A 14,255-nucleotide genomic window follows, 5' to 3' on the forward strand; every position below is an offset into this window, starting at 1 on the left:
TTCCCCCCCGCCTCCCGCAACCACCAGTTTGTTCTCTGTACCTATTGTTTTGAAATTTGTTTTGGTCTTTTCTTTTTTTTAGATTCCACAGGTACATGAGCTCATACAGTATTTGCCTTTCTCTGATTTATTTCACTTAGGACAATGCCTTCAAAATCTATGTTGTCATATTAGGATAATGCCCTAAAGATTTATCCGTGTTGTAAATGGCAAGATTTCCTTCTTTTTCATGGCTGAAATATATTCCTGTGTGTGTCACATTCTCTTTATCCATTCATCCATGGATGGACACCCAGGTGGTTTCCATGTCTTGGCTGTTGGTAATAATGCTGCAGTGACCATTGGATGCAGATACCTTTTCAAATTAGTGCTTTTGTTTCCTTTGGATAAATACCCAGAAGTGAAATTGCTGGATCAATGGTAGTTCTATTTTTAATTTTTTGAGGAACCTCCATACTGTTTTCCACAGTGACCGTACCAGTTTACATCCCCACCAACAGTGCACAAGCGTTCTCTCTTCTCCACATCCTTGCCAATACTCACTATTTCTTATATTGTTGATGCTAGCTATTCTAACAGTTGTAACGTGATACTTCATGGTGGTTTTGATTTGCATTTCCCTGCTGATTAGTGATGTTGAGAACTTTTTCATGTACTTGCTGGCCATCTGTATATTTTCTTTGGAAAATGTCTGTTCAGAGCCTCTGCCCATTTTTTAATCAGTTTGGTTTTTTTTGCTGTTGAATTGTATGATTTCTGTATATATATTGGCTATTTAGACGCTTATCAGATATGTGATTTGCAAATACTTTCTGCCATTCAGTACATTGCCTTTTCATTTTGTTGATTGTTTCCTTTGCTGTGCAGAAACTTTCTAGTTTGATCTAGTCTCACTTGTTTATTTTTGCTTTTATTGTCTTTGCTTTTGGTGTCAAATCAAAAAAAATCATTGCCAAGACTGATGTCAAGAAACTTATACCTATATTTTCTTCTAGGAGTCTTGTGGTTTCAGGTCTTAATTTTTGAGTTAATTTTTGTATATGTTGTAAGATAGTCATCCAATTTTTGTTATTTTGCATATATCTGTCCAGTTTTCCCAGCACCATTTATTGAACAGACTATCCTTTCCCCCATTGTATATGTGTGGGTTTATTTCTGGGTCTCTTCTGTTCCAGTGATCTGTTTGTCTTTTATGCCAGTACCATACTGTTTTGATTACTATAACTTTGTAATAGAGTTTGAAGTCAAGACGTGTGATGCCTCCAGTTTTGTTGGGTGGTGGGGTCTTTCTCAAGATTGTTTTGGTTATCTGAGGTCTTATGTGTAAGTTTTATTATACTTATGGGGGTGGGGAGCAGAGGCCCTTTTATGTTGGAATCTGATTGTGAGAAAAGGGTTTTGAAGTCAAATAGAGAAGTGTATGAATTTTGGCTTTGCCACCTGGCTAGTTATGAAACACTGAGTGTGTTATTTAACCTTTTTTAATCTGTAAAATAGAAATAAAAAGTACTTCTCGTGTTTATTGTAAAGGTCAAGTAAAACTTCAAAAACTTACATTAAGTATGTCACATACTTTTATCCATGTTTTCCACATTTTGTATTTAACCCATATTTTACAGATAAAAACCATTATTAAGGTCTTAGCTAGCCCCACTTTGCCTAAACTATCAGCTCAGTAACAGGTGAGATTGTCAAGCAGTGATTGTCAAGCAGGGACTGTCTCTAAATGTGACACGTGCTAAATAGCGTATCTTGAAAGACAAATGTTTTCTTTGCAAGAACCTAGGAATGATTATACATTTTCTTTTTTAAATTTCTGTGGTCAAAAAGCAGAGTGATCTATTACCCAATCATTGAACAGTTTTAAATCTGAGGAAAAAATGAATAATGTTGGTTTTTTTTTCCCCCTTTCATAGGAAACCCCTCCTCGAGTAGAAAATTACTGTCTACCAGAAGCTGTTTCATTTCTTCAAAATAATAAGGAACCTGGGCCTGGATTATCACAAAAGAGGAAAGCTTCTACAGAGAACAATAAAATCAAACGATCTAGAGTACACTAATCCTATCTGCTCTTTAGTTACCAAACAGTAAATGTTTTTTTAAATTAAAAGCCTGAATGGATTTGTATGGTAATTTAGAGACCAGTACCTGAAGAATTTAGCATCAGAGTATAACAGTGAACCTGTTTGAAGTTAGTTTTTAACACCTGAAATTTTAACAACTGAAATATTACCTGTTTCTGAATGGATAGTTATCTGAACTCCTCAGCTAGCTTGTCATTAAACCACATTGAAGTGTGTAAGGGGAGTTTTATTTATTTTCTTATAAATATCTGAGGCTGTAGCTTAGTGGAAGTTTTATTAGCAAGGTGATGGATTTTGCCTTGAAATGTCTGCTTTAATTCATAACAAGGAAGTTGTCAATTGGGATTTATTTGTGTTTTCCCTGATTTTTATCTTCTCACCATTTTACCTCTTTTTAGCGGGAGCCTGAGCACAAGGTTTAATGAGAAACTAAGGCTTTAAATTTAAATATGGGTGTAAATATGTATATGTATGTAGAAATCTCCATGATGTTTGCCAAGTTTGGGCGCCAGACTTGGAAAATAAAGACAATAAAGAATAAAAGTAGTGACTCATATTAGTTGTTAAAATAGGTAAGTTTTTAAAAAGAAAAGTACCCTGGCATTCATTCTCTTTTTGAAGCAATAAAATATTCGTAAAACTTAGCTTAAAAAGCAAATTGCAGGGCTGGCCAGGTGGCTCTGGTGGTTGGAGCGCCAATCTCCTAACACCGAGGTCGCAGGTTCGATTCCTACATAGGCCAGTAAGCTGTGCCCTCTACAGCTAAGACTGTGAACATGACTCTCCCTGGAGCTGGGCTGCTTTGAGCAGCCGGAGGTCGGCATGAGCAACCATGTGCTGCCAGGAGCAGCCAGTGGCCAGTGTGAATGGCTGGCAGCCAGCATGGGCCAGGGAGCTGTGTCCTACACAACTAGACTGAGAAACAACGCCTTGAACTGGAGTGGGGTGAGGGGGTGGGGGGAGGCAGAAGAAGGGTGGGGAAAAAAAAAATTGCTAGTTATGTTTCTCATGTTTTTTTATTTAGAATACTGTTCTACTGGATTAATAAAAACCTTGTATTAGAATCAGGACTGTAATTTTTATGTAACTATTCAATTCCTAATGATTCTTTGAAAGGCAAACTCAGACAATAAAGGGTTGAAATTCTTAACTTAGACACACAAAAAAACTTGAAGTTTTTATCAGCTTTTCCTCTAAATGGAGTAGAGGTTGTCCCTGCCCTTCAGGAGAATTGGCCCCTCAAAGCTTTGAGCTAACTCACAGCTTAGGACAACACATTCCTGCACTGCCAAATAGGTAGCATTGTCACAGAAACTACCCCCGTCCCTCCCCCAAAGAAATACCTCACAGGCCGGATTTTATCACAGCCATTTTATGTCAGCTTAGGTCATTTCATAAGTCATTTGCAGTAAGTTTACCCAGAATTTCACCAATTAGAAATTCTCTGAAGTAGTTACCACTCTTTACAACTTACTGTGTTGATCTTTTTTCTCTCTACCCCAGATAAAATTACCTAATTTATCCTTTTCTATCAAAATTATGAACTATTTTCCCAGTTCAGGTCTTAGAGACATAATTTACAAGTTTGATGCTCCAGATCTCAATTTCTCCTCCGGACTCTCCAGAATCTGTCCACATCCTATATAAACCATTTCAACTCTGGCTTTAACTTAGTCTGTAAATGACCTAATGTGAGCAAGGTCTTCCTACATGCAAATCATTCCAAATATAGGTAGTTCTCATTTAAAAGGAAAAGAAAAACTTTCCTTGATTATTCTAATACCTAGTTCCTCAGGGTTGCTACCGTATTTCAATCTGTGACACTTAAATTAGCACCTTAGATTCCTCCACGAATTTCCTTGTGCATTATTCTGACCTCAAAAACACTTAATTCAATATGTAAGGTGGGGCTGGGATTCAGAAGCAAACCACCTAGACCACATAGTCTCAGAGCTAGAGGCAGGATCCTCAGTGCAGACACAACACGGTTCTACTCAGTATTTAGAGTGTTATGAACTGAATTTTGTCCCCCCTCTCCAAATTCATATGTTGAAGTCTTAACCCCCAGTGTGACTCTGGAGGCAGGGCCATTAAGGAGGTAATTCAGGTTAAATGAGGTCACGTGTGGAGCCCTAATTCGGTAGGACTGGTGGCCTTGTGAGAAGAGACCAGGAGTACGTGTGCACAGAGGGAAGGAGAAGCCACGTGAAGGCCCAGGAAGCACTAGCTACAAGTCAGGAAGAGACGCTGCACCAGAAACCACCCAGCCGGGACCTGATCTTAAGATTGCCTCTCGCCTCCAGAACTGAGAAACTTCCGTTTAAGCCAGCCAGTCTGCTATTTTATGGCAGCCCGAGCAGGCTAATATAGTCGTAGTGCAAAGGTTCGTAACCTGTGGCCGTAATGCCTGGGAATGGACAATTCTGTGTATGTGCATTGTTAGAATAAAGCTCAGTTTTAAGAGTTAAGATCTGTGACTCCCCATCCAAAAAAGACAAACCACTGCTCTAATCCAACCATATTATTTCACAGACAAAGCTTTCACCCAGAGATGCTTTAATACGTACTGCTTTATTTCAGGGGTTGGCAAACTGTACAAGTCCAGATAGCAAACATCTTAAGATTTGTGGGTCAGGGCTTTATGGCATTTTCCCCTCAACCCTGTAAAAATTGGAAAACCATTCATAGCTCGAGGCCATACAACATAGGCAGTGGGCCATCGTGTATGGATCCCTGCCCTACAGCCTTAAAAATCCTTCAATCTAGGTCTGTCAACAAGCCAGGCGCCAGATCTGTGTTTTTCTACCACCCTGTGAGTACTGGTACTGTCAGCCCATTGGCAGAGCCATCTCATGCTTCTTCAGCATTTGGGAATTTGCACCTAAAATTATCAAGTGTTTTAAACTTACGAGGTTATTTGTGGGAAGAAAAGCCATGGTACAGATACTTGAGGCTTTTTCAAGCCATAAAAGAATGTTCAAGAAAATTTGTAAAGCAACAAAAACTGATAAATGAACATCAAGCAATTATCCTGTCCTGTCAGTTATGAACTGCATTTCAGGATAACCTGACAGTTGAGAGAAAACTCTTCTTTATTAGAATAATTCCAGGTAATAAGTGCAGAAAAAATGACAGAAGCAAACTATTTTACAACAAATAGATCTAGGCAAATAGGGAATTTTATAATGATGGATCAAGCTGATAATACTTAAATTCACTAATCACTCCAGAAGACAACCAGACAACTCCTGATGTGATGCAATAAGAAATAGAGAACATCTATGAAGTATTCTTGCCGCTAGCCCCATTAATTAAATGAATTTGATCAAGCCTCCAGATCTTACTATGTACAATCAATGAAAACTTAGGAGTGTTGTGGACTCACGCCCCGCAGGGCCCAGCACAGAGGCACAGAGGCAGCCAACTGGAAAGTCCCCAGTCCTATGCAAGAGGCCCACTTGCTTATCTCAAAGCTTGTGGTCCAGCTTGTAATTAATTTAGCACACATCTTGGGGCCTACTGAAACACTCTCCAAAGGTGGGGGCCAACAAGCACCATCTTTGTGCTCTCCTTTGCCTCGTTCTAGGTCACCGGTATTTTCCAGACAGGAGCCTGTGCACTTGTCTGGCACCCTGGTGTTTGTAGCTGCCACCCAGGGAACACCTCTTGATCACCTGGCTGTGGTGACCAGTGCGGCTCATGTTTGTGTGTCCCATAGGACTGTAACAAGCAGAGAAAGTTTTTAACCAGCTACACCTCAGCGCATACGAGAGAGGCAAATAGAAATGTCCATTCTTTCTGTGGAAGAGATCGAATAGCTTGTCTTCATTGCTGTAGGCCGAGGGGCAGGCTGCTAACCAAATATACGCAGAAGGGCCAACTGGAATCCTTTCCAGAGCCCTCAGAGTGGGCACTATCATAGATAGTGCTCTTTGCTGCAGTCTACCGTGTTTCCCCGAAAACGAGACCTGCCGGACACTCAGCTCTCATACGTCTTTTGGAGCAAAAATTAATGTAAGACCCGGCATTATATTTTATATATTTTAAGACCGGGTCTTATATTAATTTTTGCTCCAAAAGATGCATTAGAGCCGATTGTCTGGCAGGTCTTATTTTCGGGGAAACACAGTAGGTTGTTGTATCCTGTGTGTGCATCTGGTGCCGCAGTTTTTGTGGCTGCTGCACAGGGGACACCTTTGTTTGCCTGGTTCAGGTGGCCAGCAGAGCTTTCATTCGTGGGCCCATACTGTAACAAATGGAGAGACAGTTCTTAACTAGTAGTACCACCCCCAACGCACAATCCCCCAGAGCCACTCCAGGGACTGGCACTGCAACACCCCCCCCCCCAGTCTTTCTACGAAAGAGGACTATTATGAACATATTAGCATATGTTCATAGCTACAGCCTGAAGAGCAGGCTTCTAGTGAATCACATTTCTAAGAGTAGACTACAGTCCTCTCCAGACACCTCAGAGGGCGGCACTATGTTCACACTCTCCCTCTGCCTTGCTCCAATTATCTCCTGAAAAGGAGCTTTTGTGCAAGTGTGGTGGCCCAGTTTTGCGGCTGCCACCCAGAAAATACTCCTTGATTGCCTAGCTCTGGTGGCCAGTGGGAATTATGTAACAGAGAAACAGTTCTTAGCTGGCTCCCACACCGCAGGACACAATGCAGAAACAGCACACTGAAAATGCAACCCTGGTCTTTCTGCGAAAGTGGCCTATTAGCTTATCTTTATAGCTCTGGCCTGAGGGCAGGCTTCTACTTAAACACAAGCCTAGGTGCCAACTACAATTCTCTCTAGAAATGGGGGGAAGGGCATGGCAGGTACCGTCTTTGCACTCTCCCCCTAGTCTGCCCAGTTTGTTGGTGTCTCCAAGAAAAACAATGTCTGGCACCCTAGCTTTTGTGGCTACCAACCAGAGGACACTTCCCTTAATAGCCTGACTTTGGTGACCAGTGGGGCATGTGTTCACGGGTTCAACAGAACGGTAGCAAAGTTTTTAACTGGCTATCACCCCAGGATTCGGTGCAGAGGAAGCAGACAAAAATGCCCATTTCCCATTCTTCCCTTGAAAAATGGTGTATTTGCATACTTGAAAGCTGCTGCCTGAGGATCTAGCTTCCAACCAGCCAGAATCTAGAAGCTGACAGATCCCCTCCCCTGTGGGGTACTGACAGACCCTCAACTACTAGGAGCCACTAAGAATAAAGTAGGCTGGCCGGCCTGGTGGCTCAGGCGGTTAGAGCTCCGTGCTCCTAACTCCGAAGGCTGCTGGTTCCATTCCCACATGGGCCAGTGGGCTCTCAACCACAAGGTTGCCAGTTCAATTCCTCGAGTCCCACAAGGGATAGTGGGCAGGGCCCCCTGCAACTAAGATTGAACACGGCGCCTTGAGCTGCGCTGCCACTGAGCTCCCGGATGGCTCAGTTGGTTGGAGCGCATCCTCTCAACCACAAGGTTGCCGGTTCAACTCCCGCAAGGGATGGTGGGCTGTGCCCCCTGCAACTAGCAACGGCAACTGGACCTGGAGCTGAGCTGCGCCCTCCACAACTAAGACTGAAAGGACAACAACTTGACTTGAAGAAAAAGCCTGGAAGTACACACTGTTCCCCAATAAAGAACTGTTCCCCTTCCCCAATAAAATCTTTTTAAAGAAAAACAACCTCCCAACAAGCCAGATGGCTTCACTGGTGAATTCTACCAAATATTTAAAGAATTAATACCAATCCTTCTTTCAAACTCTTCCAAAAAATAGAAGAGGAACGAACATTGCCAAACTCATTCTATGAGGCCAGCATGACCCCAATACCAAAATTAAGACAAGGACACAACAAGAAAATTATAGGCCAATATTTCTGATGAACATAGATACAAAAACCATCCACAAAATAGCTGAATTCAACAATACATTAAAAGGATCATGCCCCATGATCAAGTGGGATTTATTCTAGGGATGTAAAGATGATTCAACATCTCCCAATCAATCGCTGTGATACACCACATTAACAAAAGGAAGGATAAAAATCATGATCATCTCAATTGATGGCGAACAAGCATTTGACAAAATTCCACATCTATTATGATAAAAACTCTCAACAAAGTGAGTACAGAGGGAACGTAACTGAACATAACAAAGGTCACATATGAGAAGCCCACCGCCAACATCATCCTCAATGATGAAAAGCCGAAAGCTTTTCCTCTTAGATCAGGAACAGAACAAAGATGCCCACTCTCTCCACTTTTATTCAACATAGTATCGGAAGTTCTAGCCAGAACTATTAGGCAAGGGAAACAAGGCATCCAAATGTGAAAGAAGTAAAACTCACTATTTGCAGATGACATGATGTATAGAAAACCTTAAAAACTCCACTGAAAAGTTGTCAGAACTAATACACAAATCCAGTTGTCACAGGTTACAAAATCAATATGCAAAATTAGTTGCATTTCTATACATTATTGAAGAAAGAGAAATTAAGAAACAGCCACATTTCAATTATATCAAAAAGAATAAAATATCTAAGAATAAATTGAATGAAGGTGGTGAAAAACCTGTACAATGAAAACTATAAGATATTAATGCAAGAAATTGAAGAAGACACAAAGAAATAGAAAGATAATTCAGTGCTCATGGATTGGAGAAGTTTGTTAAAATATCCATACTATGGAAGGCAATCCACAGATGCAATACAATTCCTATCAAAATTCCAATGGCGTTTTTCACAAAAATATAGAACAAACAATTCTAAAATTTGTATGGAAGCACAAAAAACCCTAAATAGCCAAACCAATCTTGAGATAAAAGACCCCTCCAACAAAGCTGGAGGCATCACACAGCCTGATCTGAAACTCTATTACAAAGCTATAGCAATCAAACAGTATGGTATTGGCATAAAAACAAATAGATCAATGGAACAGAATGGAGAGGCCAGAAATAAACCCACACATACATGGTCAATTAATCTATGACAAAAGAGCCAGAATATACAATGGGGGAAAGAACAGTCTCTTCAATAAATAGTGTTGGGAAAACTTGACAGCCACATACAAAAGAATGAAATTGGGTCACTATCTTACACTATACACACACACATACAAAGCAACTCAAAATGCATTAAAGACTTAAATGTAAGAACTGACACTGTAAAACTCCTAGAAGAAAATATAGGGGGTTTTCTGCACAACTACTAGAAGAAAAAAAAGAAACATAGGGGGTAAGCTTCTTGACATCAGTCTTGTTGATGATTTTTTGGATTTGACACCAAAAGCAAAGGCAACAAAAGTAAAAATAAACAAGTGGGACTACATCAAACCAGAAAACTTCTGCCCAGCAAAGGAAACAATCAACAAAATGAAAAGGCAATCTACCAAATGGGAGAAAATATTTGCAAATCATATGTATGATAAGTGTCTAATAGCCAAAATACATACAGAAATCATATATTCAACAGCCAAAAAACAAACTGATTAAAAAATGGGTGGAGGCTCTGAACAGACATTTTTCCAAAGAAAATATACAGATGGCTAGCAAGTACATGAAAAGGTGCTCAACATCACTAATCATCAGGGAAATGCAAATCAAAACCACAATGAGATATCACCTGCCATCTGTCAGAATGGCTGTATAAAAAAAGACAAGAAATAACAAACTGGCAAGAATGTGGAGACAAGGGAAACTTTGACAACTGGACCTGGAGCTGAGCTGCACTGTTGTGTACTGTTGGTGGGAAGGTAAACTGGTGCAGCTACTGTGGAAGAGTGTAGAGTTTCCCCCAAAAAATTAAAAATAGAACTCCCATATCATCCAGCACTTTCACTTCTGGATATATATCCAAAAGAAATGAAAACACAAACTTGAAAAGATACATGTACCCCATGGTCATTGCAGCATTATTTGCAACAGCCAAAACATGGCAACAACCTGGGTGTTCACTGATGGATGAGTGGATTAAAAAAAACTGTGTTCTTAAGGAGAGCTAATAAGTAACCTTAATTTAATCTGCACACACACACACACACACACACACACAGAGGAATATTACTCAGCTGTAAAAAAGAAGGAAATCTTGCCATTTGTGACAACATGGATGGACCGTCAGGGTATAATTCAGACAGAGAAATACAAATATTGTATGATCTCAGTTATATGTAGAAGTAAACAAAGAAACTGAAACTCACAGATATAGAGAAATGACTGGTGGTTGCCAGAGGCAGGGGCGTGGGTGTGGGTGAAAGTGGTCAAAAGGCACAAACTTCCCATTATAAAATAAGTTCCGGGAATGTGCTGTACAGCATGATGACTATAGTTAATGACACCGTATTGTATATTTGAAAGTTACTAAGAGGGAAGGTCTTAAAAAGTTCTCATCACAAGAAAAATACTGTAACTGTGTGTGGTGATGGATGTTCCCTAGCTTTTTGATTCCCTCCTCCACCTCATGCTATGGAAGCGCCAGCATCTCAACTTCATTGGACACAGGCCACCACGGAGTTCACGTTTCAGTCAGCCAAACAAGAAAGCTGTTAGAGCCTTCAGGACTAATACTTTAAATCCAGAATCTCTAGTAAGTGCACCCATATCAATGAATTCAGCTCAATTTAGTGTTACATTCTGTTCTCGTTGCACTAACACCCTCATATAAACTCCCACATATATTCCCCAGATTTCTGCCAATACGGTAGAAAAAACAATAATTTTTCCTATTTTGTCACTCTAGCTATGGATGTAGTGGCCACAAAGAAGTTGAGAATGAGCATCTCTTTGCAAGACAATTTGTCTTGAGTGGCTATCTCAGGATCTTCAAGTAAAGGTTAGTTCACCTCCTCAGCTGACAGAGGAGGGCAAATTATGTCTTAGGAGGGGGGAGGGGAAAGGGAGGAGAGGGGAGGGGAGGGGAGGGGAGGGGAGGGGAGGGGAGGGGAGGGGAGGGGAGGGGAAGGGGAGGCTCAGAGAAACTGGAAGTTTTAAGACCCTCAGTTTAGTCTGAGTCCAACCAGATGTCACCGTTCCAAATTTCAGGGCCCCGTCCTTCCCTGTCAAAGTCTTGAATTTTACATGAGAAACTTTAAAAGGTTGTGATTTCAACTGATGTTGTAATTCTGCAACCTGCACAACTAAATTTTTATTTTCAGCAACATCAACCCCTGGCTACATGAAATAATCCTATCAGGGCTGTCATGGTGGCTCTCTGGTCCTCAGAGTGGGACTTGAGCTGAGAGCTGAAGGAGCTGAGTTTGTCATTTCTTCCTGGAAGCTCTCCAGTGCACGCAGACATCATCGCTGCCATAAAAGTCAAGGGAAGCCCAAGTCCCAGCCCCCCTCCCCCAGGCATTTGCAAGCAGAGGTGGTCGCTTAATTGTCATGTCACCGGCACGTCAGGAATGATCAACATCCCATTTCCCACTGCCAAGGAGCGCATCAGTTTGCTTGACACCAGAGGCACCACCAAACCAATCCCCACATCCAATGTTTGAGGGTTGTCTCCTAAGACCATTATCAGCCAGCATTCAGTCAGGAAACAAATTACACCAGTAAGTTTAACCAGGAAAAAATACAACAAAAACAATGATGAACTGTCAACGACTAAGAAGGGTACAAGAGTATGCTATGGGAACAGCAGTAGCAACACAGAAAGCAGCCACTTACCCTTGGGGTGGGGGACAGTGAACAAGGAAGGGACTTAAAGGTGGGGTCCCTCTCAAGGTTGAGGGTCACACCTGTGAAGGGAGAGCATGCCTGCCGCCGCCACCCCAGCCTGCCCGTGGCGGAGGAACTTGCTGCAGGACACGAGCTGCAGTAAGTGCTGTAGGGTGTGAGCCATAGCTGCAGCACGAGGGCTGCTGAGGTGAACACTCCAGGCGCGCTGGTGAGCCGGCCAGCTGCCCTAAGAACTTGACGCCCTTGCTCTGGCTAATTCTGCGCTGTTCCTCCAGCGCCCTCTATTGGCAAAGAGAGGTCTTCAGGGGCCAGAGCTCCTGAAGCACAACGCAGGGCAAAGCAGGGGGCCCCCTGCTTTGGAAAACTAAAGGCAGTAAGTTAATAACCAGCACACTACTCATTTATAGGAAATGTAGGAAAGCGACATTCAGAATGTGGAAAATTCTACAAACCAAATGACCGAGTTTCTTTGATAACTAAACGGTAAGAATAAAGTGGGGGAATTAATGGAGACTGAAAAGACTAAATGCAATGGGGTCCTCCTTTTCTGGATTCTGCTTTCAACAAACCAACTGTAAAGCACCATGAGAAATCAGAGAAGTTTTAACACCAACAGGGTATTTGATATTAACAAAATATTAGCTTTTTAAGTGTGATGATGGCATTATGGTTGAATCCTCGGTGAAATATTTCTGGATGAAATAGGCCTGGGATTAGCTTTTAAACAACCCAGGAAATAAGGAGGGTGTTCACAGGTAAAATAAGAGTGACCATAAACTGGTAATTGTTGAAACTGAGTTACGGGTTCAAGGACATTTATTATACATTCTCTGTACTAATATATTTGAAATTTAGCATCATAAAACATCCTAAAAAATATCCCACCCCTAGCTATTCAAAAAGGATAGCATGACTCACCTCATCATTAGGAGCTCTGCATTCTGCTGCTTTAAGGCAGAGATAGTAAGGAAGCTGGTCTCTAGTGCATCCATGCTGACTTTGGGTTGGGAATAAAGCAAGGGCATTTTCAAGTCAAACTGGAAGAAACGTTTGTTTCCTGCTTTACTTCTCTCACCTCAAATCGAGCAATAGGAGTGAAATAGGAGTGAAAGCAAAGCCTCATGGTTAAGAACGTGCTGAAGCCAAGACACCTGAGGCGGGATCCGGGCTCCTTCGTTACTAGCTACCGTGTTTCTCCGAAAATAAGACCTAGACGGACAATCAGCTCTAATGCGTCTTTTGGAGCAAAAATTAACATAAGACCCTGTCTTATATTATATTATGTTAGATAAGAACCAGTCTTATAGTAAAATAAGACTGGGTCTCATATTAATTTCTGCTCCAAAAGACACATTAGAGCTGATTGTCTGGCTAGGTCTTATTTTCGGGGAAACACGGTAAACGAGTAACATTTGTTACCTGTTAGAAGAGTGCCCGGCCCAAGGTTAAATATTTTTTCATTTTTTAAAATTAATTTTAATGTTTTTAAATTCCAATGAATGATTTGCTATTTAACACTCTTGCCAGACTGGAGCTAAGGTTTAAAACTAAAAGAGAGAAGGAAGAAGGGAATGTCAGGGAAGAACAAAGGAATATAATGGAAGCTTGCAACCTGCTTTCACCCCCATTACCGTGGAGTCATTGAAGGTGGGAGTTCCTGACTTCCAAGTTTAATTCAGTTTTTAATCAAAGGCATAAATTTGAACTACAAAATCAGAAAAACCAGGACGAAAACCACAATAGTTTCAGCAAGTTAAAGCCAAAGAATTCCTCTGCGTGTCAATTAAAAAGGACGTTTAAGTGCAACCCATAGGACCCTCAAAATGTAGCAGTTGGCGAGGGAAGTGAACCACAGACTGAGCAGGCAGTACAAACGTCTGAAGCTCTGATTCCCAAGGAGACGAGCTGTAGGATTCTGCAGTTGCTGAGCTCAGCTGTGGTCAAGTTAATTATGGTTCATTCCACAATCACCAGGGAGAACTGAAGAATTCTCAAGAAACCCTTAAAACCCATAATAAGGGAAGGGCAAATTAAAAGCAGCCAGGGATAGTATAAAGCAATTAACATTTACAGTGAGTGAATTCTGGAATGGTCAGCCCTACTGTCAAGACACAAGTCAAACAGTAAAATTGTATAGAGAAAACCAAATGGCTACAGTAATTATATTACGTGAGGTAGTTGTCTAAGAAATGATAGTGGAAATATTAAAAATGGTCCTTACACTGATAATACTAAACTATGGAAAGGTTTACATAAAAATCAAAAGAACTCTTTAGTATTTCAGCTTACAAGTCTTCTCCCATCCCCACTTCAGTATCCATTTCTCCCCATTTAACAGTGTCCAAATAAGCATTTAGAAATATAATCCTTTCTGGGCTAAGAATACAACTGAAAAGATTTCCTACGTACTCTAACTAGCCCTGTGACTTTTTCCAATTCCTTAGTAAATCACTCATCTCATTTTGACACAACCCAGTGGCTCCCAAACTTTGCAGCACATTAGAACTGGGGAA

The 14,255-nt window shown here is 41.2% G+C and overlaps 1 protein-coding gene across 2 annotated transcripts in view; it reads left to right on the plus strand.

The window, feature by feature from the left end:
- The window catches only part of TOPBP1 (DNA topoisomerase II binding protein 1), a 47,236-nt gene extending 43,991 nt beyond the window's left edge, over positions 1-3,245 (plus strand). For both annotated transcript variants that reach the window (XM_081072934.1, XM_081072935.1), the window contains one exon: positions 1,917-3,245. In XM_081072934.1, coding sequence (XP_080929060.1) covers positions 1,917-2,060 — 144 coding nt within the window. In that variant the 3' untranslated portion in view covers positions 2,061-3,245. The remainder of the gene's footprint in view (positions 1-1,916) is intronic.
- The last annotated feature ends 11,010 nt before the right edge of the window (positions 3,246-14,255 follow it).

This window comes from Rhinolophus hipposideros (genome assembly GCF_964194185.1).
Source record: "Rhinolophus hipposideros genome assembly, chromosome: 14".
Taxonomy (NCBI): Eukaryota; Metazoa; Chordata; class Mammalia; order Chiroptera; family Rhinolophidae; genus Rhinolophus; species Rhinolophus hipposideros.